This window comes from Stegostoma tigrinum, chromosome 1, assembly GCF_030684315.1.
Source record: "Stegostoma tigrinum isolate sSteTig4 chromosome 1, sSteTig4.hap1, whole genome shotgun sequence".
Lineage (NCBI taxonomy): Eukaryota > Metazoa > Chordata > Chondrichthyes > Orectolobiformes > Stegostomatidae > Stegostoma > Stegostoma tigrinum.
In genome coordinates this window covers 169,750,295-169,763,827 of record NC_081354.1, presented here as the reverse complement: position 1 = coordinate 169,763,827, position 13,533 = coordinate 169,750,295, and the positions used below count along the sequence as shown (strand labels likewise).

The 13,533-nt window shown below is 43.9% G+C and overlaps 1 protein-coding gene across 3 annotated transcripts in view; it reads right to left on the bottom strand.

Annotated features, from left to right (window-relative positions):
* Window positions 1-13,533, bottom strand: part of LOC125453123 (leucine zipper putative tumor suppressor 3) — a 204,167-nt gene that overhangs the window by 31,323 nt on the left and 159,311 nt on the right. For all 3 annotated transcript variants that reach the window (XR_007247922.2, XM_048533553.2, XM_048532686.2), the window contains exon 2: window positions 2,481-2,969. Coding sequence is in view for 2 of the 3 variants with exons in the window: in XM_048533553.2 (XP_048389510.1) it covers window positions 2,481-2,930 (450 nt within the window). In the remaining variant the exon portion in view is untranslated. The remainder of the gene's footprint in view (window positions 1-2,480; window positions 2,970-13,533) is intronic.

Genomic DNA, 13,533 nt, shown 5'->3' with positions numbered 1-13,533 from the left:
TGTGCCGACCTGTCATACCGATCTCAAGCCCATCTAACCTACACTATTCCATGTACGTCCATATGCTTGTCCAATGACGACTTAAATGTACCTAAAGTTGGCGAATCTACTACCGTTGCAGGCAAAGCGTTCCATTCCCTTATTACTCTCTGAGTAAAGAAACTACCTCTGACATCTGTCCTCTATCTTTCACCCCTCAATTTAAAGCTATGCCCCCTCGTGTTCACCGTCATCATCTTCGGAAAAAGGCTCTCCCTATCCACCCTATCTAACCCTCTGATTATTTTATATGTTTCAATTAAGTCACCTCTCAATCTTCTTCTCTCTAATGAAAACCGCCTCAAGTCCCTCAGCCTTTCCTCGTCAGACCTTCCCTCCATACCAGGCAACATACTAGTAAATCTCCTCTGCACCCTTTCCAAAGCTTCCACATCCTTCTTATAATGCGGTGACCAGAACTGTACGCAATACTCCAAGTGCGGCCGCACCAGAGTTTTGTACAGCTTCACCATAACCTCTTGGTTCCGGAACTCGATCCCTCTATTAATAAAAGCTAAAACACTGTATGCCTTCTTAACAGCCCTGTCAACCTGGGTGGCAACTTTCAAAGATCTGTGTACATGGACACCGAGATCTCTCTGCTCATCTACACTACTAAGAATCTTGCCATTAGCCCTGTACTTTGCCTTCCGGCTACTCCTACCAAAGTGCATCACCTCACACTTGTCTGCATTAAATTCCATTTGCCACCTCGCAGCCCAGCTCTGCAGCTTATCTATGTCTCTCTGCAACCTACAGCATCTTTCGTCACTATCCACAACTCCACCGACCTTAGTGTCGTCTGCAAATTTACTAACCCATTCTTCTACGCCCTCATCGAGGTCATTTATAAAATTGACAAACAGCAGTGGACCCAACACCTACCCTTGCGGTACACCACTAGTAACTGGTCTCCACGATGAACATTTCCCATCAACTACCACCCTCTGTCTTCTTTCAGCAAGCCAATTTCCGATCCAAACTGCTGTATCTCCCACAATTCCATTCCTCCGCATTTTGTACAATAGTCTACTGTGGGGAACCTTATCGAGCGCCTTGCCGAAATTAGTTTGGCCGTTCACGTTGAGCATCACTAGGAGGAAGCACTGTGGCTGGTAAAGTATAGAATGTATTTGGGGCAGGGGATTGCAATATCCATCACCAAGTGTGGCTCAGCAGCACCATGGCTGACAATCACTTGAGTCCTTTTTTGTTAAATTCATTTGTGGGTTATGACCTTCACTGGCTGGGCCAGCATTTCTTGCCAATCCCTAACTGTCCTTGAGAAGGTGAAATTGAGCTGCTTTCTTAAACTGCTACATCCATGTCCTAAAGGACATAGCTGGAAGACTGGGTCTAGCAACAAGGGGGAAAAAAATATACTTGATCTCAGCCTTATACCGACAGCTGGCAGACTGATATCTGTCTATGACATTATCAGACAGAGTGACCACTGCGCAGTCCCACCTTCACATTGAGAATACCCTGCCTCAACCACCTTCACAGACAGAGAATTCCAAAGTTTCACTCGCCTCAGAGAGAAAAAAAATTCTCCATATCTCTGTCCTCAATTTTATTCTTGTTTTAACTTTACAACACTGTCTCCAAATTTAGGAGTGACCCACAAGAGGAATCATTGTTTTTCGGTTCATCTTGCAGAGACTATTTAGGATCTTATGCTCTTCATCAAGTCTACCCCTCAGTCTTCTAAACTCCAGAGATAATAAGTCCAGACTGTCTAACTTTTCCTGGTAAGATAACCCACTTCGTCCAGGTATCAATTGGTTCAGTATTAAGTTCTGACAGGCAATACATCATTGACCCAAGAGAGGTTCAAAATTACCAGGCAAGTGTAACATGTTGTTGCTCTTTAGTAGTACAGTGCTCATGGTTTTGGGACTAGGACTTGAAAGGTTGAAAGGTATATATATACACACACATATAAATGTATATATGTATCGATATATATGTGTTTAGCATCCCGGTTACAAAATCGAGTTCAATAAAACTGACAAGAATAAGCTAAACATATTTTAAAAATCATGAATTGGAGTAAATGCTGCGGGAACCTATCAGTTCAGAGGTGATCTGACCTGGATATGACTCCAAGTTCACACTTCATGGTTGACACAAAGTCCTGAGAAATCATTTCATCATGAAGGATTCACAATCATTACTCAGATGCGCTCAATCAGAAATAATGAAACAACATGAAAGGGAGTTTTGAGTGAGTGCGGCCACGCTATTCCTGCTTCGGGCTCGGAAAAGTGCGCTAAACAAAGAAGTCCTCGAGAGGACTGATGCTCATTTTGAGGGGGGGTGGGGGGTGGTGGAGGGTGTGGCAGAGAGTCTGTTCCGACGGGCTTTAGCTTCTTTCTGTCACAACTGGTGTGTTGGGCTGCTCTTGCTGGTGTTAGTCAGGTCCCACCCCGCTTTGTTACCTGTTCTAGTTTGCCAGATATGGGCAGTATCTTCGGTGGATTGCTTGGCTCCTTGTACTGGGGGGGCAGGTTCCTCTCGTTGTTATTGGCCACGTCGGTTTTCGTTCGGTCGCCTGTGCGATGCTCGTCATTAATGTACAAGGAATTAGACACCTTCTCGGGCTTGTAGTCCTTGTCGTCTGCCGAGAAGCGCTTGGGGAATTCCCGGGAAACGTAGCCGTTCCTCGGTCCCTCGTGCTGCCGGCTGGCCGTCTGGCCGGGGCCTGCCCGCTTGTTGCTGTTCACACTTTTCATCGCAAACTCCTGCTCGTTCACAACGCCGCTGCCAACACTCCCCATCACGGCCTGGGCGTAGCCTGGCTCAGTGGGTAGGGGGGAGAACACGGGGTATGCCTCGTAGCTGTGGTAACCGGCTTCACTGGTTGCCGAAAACATTTGCAACTTCGCCATGTTGCCTCAGCAGTAGTGGAGTGGCGTCAGTCAGTGACACTGAAAGGTGAAGAGAAACCAGTTAAGTGCCTACAGCCACAGACAACGGTCGATAGTTTAACAATATTTTAGGAAATAGAGTGGGGGTACAGTGACTGCAAACCTCGTGTCAGATCAGACACCTATCCCCACCACCCCCTGTGCCACCCCCCAACTCCCAACCACTGTGTGGACAGTCCCTGTCTGATTTCTCTTGCAGCCATTCAATTCGGCCCTGTGCAGCGCCTGGTCTAACATTCCCTGTGCTCTGATCTTCAATGGCAGCGACTGGCACAATCCACAGCTCCAGGCCCCAGATGGCCTGAATACGGTGGGCTGCATCAATCAGACTGCCTCTTCAAACAGGCCTGTCATTACATAGCACGGAGGCTGCCACTTGGCCCATCAGGCCTATGTTGGCAATTCTGAGCCTTTCCCTGGGCCAGGAACAGGGAAGTCAAGGTTGTTGCAAAACCTGTGCATGAGTGATTTAAAGCATGAGTTTTAAACAAACGATCAAGATTACAGCTATAGGCACCTAAAATGATACTTTCCTTTTCTCTCACAAGCAGAGTTTGCACATTCTCCCCGTGTCGGCATGGGTCTGATTTCCTCCCACGGTCACAAAGATGTGCAGGTGAGGGTGGAGTGGCCATGTTAAATTATACATAGCATGCAGGGATGTGCAGGCTAGCTGGGTTAGCCATGGGGAGAGTGGGGTTGCAGGGATGGGTTGGGCCTGGGAGGGATTGCTGTTTGGCGGGTCGGTGTGGACTCGATGGGCCGAATGACCTGCTTGAACACTGTGGGGATTCTGTGATTAACTGAAACTGGAATGTCTTCAGCTCTGAGGCAGTTCCCTGTCTTACAAGTCCATGCTGGGAAAGGAATCTTGTGCAGGTGGCACCAAGCAGAGAGTCTGCTTGACTCCCGTGGAGATGGCTGGCCACGTAACATTTCAGTGGGTGCTCTTGCCTCCGAATCAGCCTCTTCAGGAAGCTTTGAGGGGGTGGGGTACATGCTGCCTGCCACAAGCTGTCAACCGGGTCTTCTCCACTAAGAAACGTAACCAGGGAGGCATTAGCTGGTGCCAGTACTACATCTACCTTGTGACAACGGGAAGGGGATACAGGGGCAAGTGTTGAATGGTGGAGATCCGTTACGTTTGCTCTGCTATCAGTGAGAATACTGAAGCAGGGCAATCTAGTTGCTGTGACTCTCCTGCACCCCTGCCTCTCACTGTACAACTCCAATACCAGCACTCCTGTTGAGAACAGCTGCACTGAATAACCTACTCACTTGTCAGAGGTTCAATTTCTCATCCCTTTTCCAGCCTGTATTGAAATACTTTGCTAAGGCCATTTCAGAGGGGAGTTCAGAGTCAACCACATTTCTGTGGGTCTGGAGTTACATGTACATCATTCCAGAAAAGAATGGCAGATTGCCTTCCCTAAAAGGGTACAGGTGAATCAGATGGATCTTTTTTCAAAAATCAATTGGTGATACTTGTCATGGACACCATGACAAAACTCTCAAATCCAGATTTTATTCATTAAATTTAAATTCCAGGAGTTATTATTGCAGGATGTGAGCCACTCTCCCCAGAGCATTAAACCATAAGACCACAACCTACAGAAGCTGAGGTAGGCTATTCAGCCCATCGTGTCTGCTCCGCTATTCAATGAGATCTTGGCTGATCTAACAATCCTCAACTCCATTTTCCTGCTTTTTCCCCATAACCCTCAATTCCCTTCCTCATTAAAAAGTGGTCTATCTTAGCCTTGAATAACTTAATGACCCAGCCATAACGTCCCTCTGAGGGAAGAAATTCCTCCTTACTTCTGTCTAAGTGTGCGATCCTTTATTCCCTCTGATCCTAGATTCTCCCCCAACAGGAAACAAACTTTCCACATCTATCCTGTCAGGCCCTGTAAGATTTCAATAAGGTTGTCTCTCATTCTTCCGATCTCTCAACCCACCCAACCTCTCCTCCAGTTTACCAATAAATCTGTTGTGCAATTCAGAAGCAAATTGTCAAACAAGTGTAAAACGAGAATGAGGTGAGAAACATTACTGGGTTACAACCATTACACTGTCATCTCCCCACAACTAAAGGCAAGGTGCAGCTGAGCCAAAACTAGTCTAAAATGGTGGAACAGGCTCAAGGGGCTAAATGGACTACCCATGTCTCAACAAACAAATTAAGAGCCATAACAGGTCATTAGATCCACAATCCTACTCCGCTGTTTAATAAGGTCAACATAAAGTTGATTATGGCTTCAATTTCACCTTCCTACTGACACTCAGTACCCTTCAACTCCCTCACTTCTCAACTCATCAAAACCCCCTAAAGGAATTCAATGAGTTCCTCAGGGAAGGGAGTTCCAAATGTTGACCATCCACAGAGAAAAAAATGCTCCTAATCTCTGTTACAAATGGGAGACCACTTATTTTTAAACCCCTATTTCTCATTTCTCCCGCAGCTGGAAACATCCTTTCTGCGTCTACCCTGTCAAGTCCCCTCAGGATCTTGTAGGTTTGAATACGATTGCCTCACATTCTTCTAAATTCCAATAGATACTGGCCCAGTTTATCAACCTTTTGCTCACAAGGAAAACACCACAAGCCCAAAAGTCAGGCAAGGGAACATTTTTGGAGTTGGTACTATTTCCTTAAATAAGGAGATGAAAACAGCACAAAGTACTCCAGGTGTGGTGTCAGACATACATGACCATCTTCTTGTTAGGTAATCCCTCACAACTGAGGATGGCTTTCTTCCGTTGTGGAGTTGTGGGTGCTAAAACGATGAATAGTTCAATATTGGCATAGCACACTCTGCCAAAGCTGGGCAGCTGGTGGTCGTTGCTGAAGCGGGTCGGTGAGATGCTCAGGTTTTTTTTTACAGTGTCTGTGTTTGGCCTCCCATCTGGGCCTGTTCAAAATGGTGGACACCAGCGTGGATTCACTTGATGACAAAGTGTGAAGCTGGATGAACACGGCAGGCCAAGCAGCATCTCAGGAGTTTAGGTGGTCTTGTGTGCAGCAGTTTGACCAAAGGTGGTCCTGACTCTGGACTGGGTGTGATACAGGCTGAATAGTTTCCTGCATGTCCTGCTGAGCAGTTCCAAACCAGCAACAAGCTGTCATGGGGACAAATTGGACTGCTGCAGTGCAGAAGGTAATGAAGAGCATTGGTGCAGTGACCCCAGTTTGCATACGCATTGGGTCAGTAGTGTATCCATTAGTGAGGATCACGGATCGCATGCCATGGTGCAGTTACAGTTAAATGCCTCTACTTCTATGTTCCATCACTTTTATACGCAGCAAATATCAACAACATTCCATTTAGCTTCTTAATCACTGATTATAACCTGGGGTAATTCACACAATAGGGATTCCCAGATCCCTCTCTATCTCAGTATCCGGCATTCTCTCTCCATTTAAGTAATATTTTGCTTTTGTATACTTCCTGCCAAAGTGGACAAGCTTTCACTTTCCTCACACTATACTCCATCTGTTAAATGTCTGCCTATTCATTTAAATGATCTAAAATCATTTTGCAGATTCCTTCTGGCCTCTTCAAACTTCTCACCCATGTCCTTCAGCCAACTTAGCAATCATACATTCTATGTGTTCATCCAAGCCATTGATACAAATTGTACATGGTTTACATCTAAATACCTAATAACCAGGCACTACATTTGTTGCTAGTGGCCCCCCCACAGTGCAGTAACGTGTTGGGTGCAATCGACAGGACAAAGCCCCAGACCCATTGTTCATTGCTGCTGGTATAGCTACTGAAACATCAGCTCCACTAGTATCAAGTGTTGGATTTTAGTTCCCTCTCAAAGTCTCTAGGCCACTCCACCATTCTTGGCTGCTTCAAATGAACGGCCTTTTTAAAATTTACATTTTCGTCCATGCTTGTCCAAAAGTCTCTTCCTTCAGACCACTCTCAGTTTTAGCCTGATTATGCCTCTGTGAAACCAGAAAGAGCTATATAAACACAAGCTGTTGTTGATCTAGCTTAGTTGTTGGATCTAACCAAAGTGGACACATGGTATTTAGACACTAACCAAGTAAATCAGCAGCTGATTTTTCGCCACTTTTAAGAAAGGGTGAACTATGAACTCAGGTACATCACTCACCAATTACAATAGTGATGTTTTCAGTAATGGTTAACTTATTTACTTAAAGCATCCTCCAATTACTTTCTCATTTTGTTCTACTTTCCTTGGTTATGGTTATTTATAACTTAAAAAAGAAAGCACTGAACTGATTCTGGGAGCTCACAAACTTTGATGGGTCTTTTGCCCATTACTAGCTTAGATTTTCTTCCCATTCACCTTGAGCTGGACTTGAACCTTGAACTGCATGATTCAGAAGCAGGAAAATATCAGCTGAGCCACAGTTGACAGCTTAAAAAGTAAAAGATTTAGAGCAGGGACTGGTGATCTGTCTGCACAGAGAGAAGTGAAAGATTGTGGGACACCTATTATAGTACAGAAAGCAACATTCGGAACACAGAAATAATCAAATAAGCTGCTTCAGGATAACAAACTGGCAGTGTTGAAGCACATTGTGCTGTCGAAAAGTCCATCAACAAACAGAAAGACAGTCAACAGATTGACAGAAACTTTTCCACTGTGTACTTTATCTATGTGTAATGTTTCTATTTGAAATAAATCATCACGGTTTTCTTCCTTAACATTTCCTGTGGGATTTTACAAAGCATCTGCTTCCAAAGCAATTGCATCACTCATATTTTCCCCTCCTTTCTCCCAGCTGAATATGCTCTCTGTGCACAAATAACAGGTGCTGCGTTCAGCTTCCCCAACCTGATGTTGCAGTTTGACTTCAAACAAATCAGTTCACAAGCCCCACTCTAACCCTTGTGCCGATCACACTGCCTGTAACCTCCTTGCAATGATCCTGAAACTTAAAGCAGTGAACTCAAATCTCCAGTCACATTTCTTGACTGATATTACTTCAGTTTCTAATTATCATTTCTTTAGTTTGGACTGTAGCCAGAGTCACAGGGAACCACAGTAACCACTGCACAGGGAAAAACAGCAGAAGTGTGCAGCAAGTCACATTGCTCATTCATAGAACCCCTACAGTGTGGAAAGCAGCCATTTGGCTCAATGGCCCCACCCTTCAAAGAATGTCCCAACCATACCCAGCCCAGACCTACCCAATCCCCTGTAGCCCTGCATTTCTCTAACCCACCTAGCCTGCACATCTACTGGACGCCATGGTCAATCTACTTGCCCTGCACATCTTTGCAACATTGGAGGAAACAAGGGCACCTGGAGGAAACCTACACAGACATGGGGAGTGAAGCTGGATGAACACAGCAGGCCAAGCAGCATCTCAGGCTGTGTTCATCCAGCTTCACACTTTATTATCTTGGATTCTCCAGCATCTGCAGTTTCCATTATCAGAGACACGGGGAGAATGTGCAAACTCCACACAGACAGTTGGCCGAGGGTGGAATCGAATCTGGGTCCCTGGTGCTGTGAGGCAGCTGGGCTAACCACTGAGCCACCGTGCTGCCCTCATTGGATAGCCACTACAGACGTTATGGTTTGAATGGCCTCTTCCCGTCCTGTAATATTTCAGTGAAGCTGTGAACAAAGAAGGCAGTGGTCTGAATAATACTGCCTGAGCTCTGTCTGGTATATGTTTTTCCACATCCTGTCTTCATTTACCCATCCATATCTCATTCCATTTTAATAAATGTTACAGACACTCTTTGTGGCATCCTAAAGTGTTCCAGATTGCAGTATTCCAGGTTATATATCGGAGTTACACAGCAGTAAATCAAGTCCTCTTGAGAAACCACTGACACTTTAAAGTGGTCACACTGGAGACAAGATGTTGAAAATAGGTTTTTTTTAGAAAGAAGAGCTTGGTTTTGGAGCTGAAAGATTTTTGTTGGCTTCAGCTCGATCTGCAAACCATTATCTTCTTCACCAAACCTTCTCCTTTCCTGCTGACCTGTCTCAATTCCTTCCACATTCCTGATCACATGAATGTCACTGCTACCTGCACACCTGACTGATATTCAATGCCAATTCATCAGAGAGTGTCTGGTGAGGTCTATCTATTACCTATATCCAAACCAGGCCAGAGACTCAACACCAACTATATTTCTTACCTCCCCATCCTGGCAGTGGGACCAGTGACCAGTCCCAATTTCTTTGTATCCAACTAATTTCCTACCAAAGATATTAAGCCAACTAGTTCTCCGTTACCAAGAGTGACTCTCTCCCTCCTTAAAAATATACATACACTAGCGACGATCCAGTTCTCTGGTACACATCCACATTCAATACAGCCCCAAAATATATCTACTGGGGCTATTGCAATTCCCTCTCTCACTTCCCACAGATCCCAGGAAATCTCTGATAACAAAGTGTAGAGCTGGATGAACACAGCAGGCCAAGCAGCATCTCAGGAGCACAAAAGTTGACGTTTCGGGCCTAGACCCTTCATCAGCTCTCTAATGAAGGGTCTAGGCCCGAAACGTCAGCTTTTGTGCTCCTGAGATGCTGCTTGGCCTGCTGTGTTCATCCAGCTCCACACTTTGTTATCTTGGATTCTCCAGCATCTGCAGTTCCCATTATCCACGAAATCTCTAGTTGGTTTCCAGAGTGTTCAGAGTTCATTCAGTCTGACGAATACATCACTCTCACAATCACATCATCAACAATAGTTTGTATTTATACAGCAATGTCACCAATATCTCATGTGAATACAATGACTGCTTCTGAGATTGCTAATTACTGAGCCATATCGACTGGCTGACTGGGTCCAGTAATAAAGATAAGTTTTAGCAAATAAAACCTGACACAGAGATACTCAATCAGGTGACCAAAAGCTTGGTCAAAGAAGTAGGTTCTAATGTGTGTCTTAAAGAGGAACTAGCAGTTGAGATGCAGATACGTCTATGGAGACGATTCCAGAGAACAGGCTTTGGCAGATGGAAACGGCCAGTAAAGGTGTAAAAAAACAGGGATAAAGCAAGAAGCAGAACTGGATTGATGATCCTCTCTTCTCAAGAGAAGAATTCACTATATGTCTAGTGAAATTCATAATTTGTGGTTTTTTTCATATTTCCTCTTTCCTATTCTGTACTTGATCTTAACCTCAACTTAGCTAATCATCTCCTTGAGCCATTTCAGTATAACTCTTACCAACCTCAGGTTCTCTGCTATACTGTTAATTGGAATTGAATACTATCAAACTGCAACCATTTCTCCTGGAGTGTGATAATCTATTTTGTGAAAAGCAAACTTCTGAGTTTTCTCTTCATTCCTCCGGAAACAAAGCTAACTCCTAAAGTCCCTTGTTAAACAGAGAAATCAGTCCATTCATCACCTCAGGACTGTTCATAATCTAGAATACCATTACGGAATCTCTCTCTTTCTGCTCCAATACAGACATCCACTTTCTTCAGACCTTTTGGCCACAGCTACATATCCTCGTAGAAGAGCTGCATCCATAGTCTCTAAGGAAGAATTAGGCTTGAGAAAGTATTTTTTGCCACTGAAGAACAAGGATGTGGAATACAGTCCCAATGAAGCAGTTAATACTTGGGCTGATTAACACTTCTTAGAACAAAAAACAGCTGTGTGACCAAATGTATGGTTAGGGGAACCGGTTAATAACTTGTAAGCATCAAAGGGTATTGAGGTGACCAAGTGCTATGTGGAACATGATTCCTGAGTTGCTAGATTCAATGTTATGCCAAAAAAAGCAACCAGTCAAAAATGATTAATGTTGAACTAGATACAATTGGGACACGGAGAGAGTTTGGAGAGCCTTTTCTTCAGATGAAATACTGAGGTTTGAAGTTAGTGCCAGGTTAGATTGTAGGAACCAGTGGAAGGAATGGACTCTGATGGACCAAATGGATGATTCTAATCCCAGGCTTTCTTACATGAGTGTGTTCCTCGGCTGTTTATAGCACAAACCCACTAGAGAAGATGACACAGCACAGCGAAGTTCCAATTTCCTAAAATTATGTTTGCAATTCTGTCCAGAAGCACAATCACCGTCACAGTCTGAGAAACGGCACGGCTTGGTACCCCACCCCATGGACATGAAAGTAACATCGAGCGAGAAGGAAAGGGATTCTCGGGCATCTCGAAGCTGGTTACACTACTGACTGCATTCTCTCCCAAGCTGACAACTGGCATGGGCAGTCAGGGACCTACAAGGCCCCAGGTTATCCTTGTGTGCCAATCATTTTACTTGGTCAATGTGAGATGATCCACTATGATGGAAGAGCGATCAATCATATTCCAGTCACAATCGACAGGGTGAAACAAAAGCTAAGCGCTGAGGATTGTGGAGATCTGAAATAAATACAAGAAAATCCTGGATGTTTGGCAGAATTTGTGGAGAGAGAAAAACAGTTAAAGTTCCAAGTCTGACATGACTTTTCTGACAGTTCTGAATAAAAGTCAATGGGCTTAAAATGTTAATTTTTAAAATGTTTTTATTTATTATAATCAAAAACTGTGTTGGTTTGGGAATAGGGGATAGAGGTATCAATAGTACAGTAGGTACAAATGATGTTGAAATTAACTGCAGTGTGAATGTATAAAGGATTTGTTGAATATCCTTTGTCTTTGAGCTGTCACTCTATTTCGATAGCACCGTGGGGCCTCTGGAGTTGGTGAGGAGTACGATCTAAACACAGAACATTCCTTCTATTTTAACATAAACAGATTGATGCCTTCATTAAGCAATCAATGAGCAAACTGCATGGATACAGGGATAACAAACTTATCTTAAGACCATAAAGAGTTTGGGGCATTCTTCTTTGAGATACTGATCATGAGAACATTGGATAGAGCCGTACAAATCAATAAAAGTTTCAGAAAGCAAATGGAGAAAATTGATTTCCACCAGTTGACAAGTCTGAAAATGGAATCAATAAATAGAGGATTATTCTGAAATAGAAAAGAGACAGGTCAGGGAGAATACCTTTGAAAAAAAAAGCTCTTAGGAAATATAATTCCTGAGCAGTAACAGGGCTAGAAGCTAAACCCTTAAACTTCCCTTTTTAAGAGTGTTCATCGATACAGAAAGAAGAAAAGCACTGCAAGAATAATGAAAGTAAATGGACAGGTCAATTCTATGGACTGAACAGCTGCCTTCTGTGCTGTACGATCATATGACCTCAAAAGTGGTACAGTGTGATTTGAAAGTTAGTCTTGTCATTCTGACAAGGAGGACTTGCGCATTGACCTTCCTGTATCCTCGTAAAATCAGCAGAAGTATTTTTGTAACTATTCATTTAGGAATATTATTGAGCACAGAAATGTAGGCCGAAACTTTAGCAGTGCTGAGGTATCTACTTGTTTGTGTGAAAACTCATAAAATGAAGGGAAAGCACAGGTCCACGTAAAATAGAATGCAGCATCTCTACTGGAAAAAAGGTAAGTGAAGATAAAAACAAATAGATAATTCGATGACAATGGTCCTTAGTGACCAAGTACTATCTCATGCTCTTTATCTCATGGTTAGACATGGTAAATACTGAGAAATCATTTCCATCTTTCGAATTCATTTTTGTGGGATGTGGCCATCATTGGCTGAGCCAGCATATATTGCCCATCCCTAGTTGCCCTTGAGAAGGTGGTGGTGAGCTGCCTTCTTGAACTGCTGCAGTCTATATGTTCGGTAGACCTCTTCTGCAGGGAAAAAATGAACCAGGGACTAAAATCTTAAAATCCTGCCAGCTAGAGAAGTAAGAATTTGTGCAAAGAAAAGCAGAATTCTTTCCAAAGAAGGAACTGCATTTGTGTACTGACTTTCACAACCTCAGGTCATTTCCAAGGCGATATGACTGCAGATGTCACTGTTGCAATGTTGGAGAATGACAGTCAATTGGTGTACGCTGGATTCCCACAAATCCCAACGTAAAAACGACCAAATGTTCTGCTTTGGGGCTCTTGGTTGAGGACTGAATATGTATCAGGACATCAGGGAGCGCTCTCCTGATCTCCCCAAACACTCTCATTGGATCTCTCACAATCACCCAAGAGGCCAAGATTAAAAAAAGGAATTGCTGGAGAAACTCAGCAACTCCAAGACCCGTGGAGAGAGAAACAGGGTTCACATTTAGTCATAAATGACTCTTCCTGTGAACTGAAAGGGTTTGCAAAGTGTTACAGAGATAGTAGGAACTGCCGATGCTGGAGAAGGGTCCTGACCCGAAACATCAAATTTTCCTGCTCCTCTGATGCTGCTTGGCCCGCTGTGTTCATCCAGCTTCATACCGTGTTATCTCGGGCTTGGAAAGTGTTTTTTTTATGCTGTTGACAAAGCAGGAGGGAGAGCGAGTGGAACAGGTGGTGAGGGCCCCGCTGCAAAAAAAAAGGGTGTTAACGGTGCTGAACAAGAGACAGAGAAGTACAATGGATGTAAATTAAGGTGTGAAAAGAAGAAAATGGGTCCATTCTTCTGGGAACAAAAGTTCACAAAGAACAAGTAAAACACAGGTAGATAAAGAGGAGGCTGGAAGAACACAGCAAGCCAGGCAGCATCTGGAGGAAAGGAGCTGTCAATA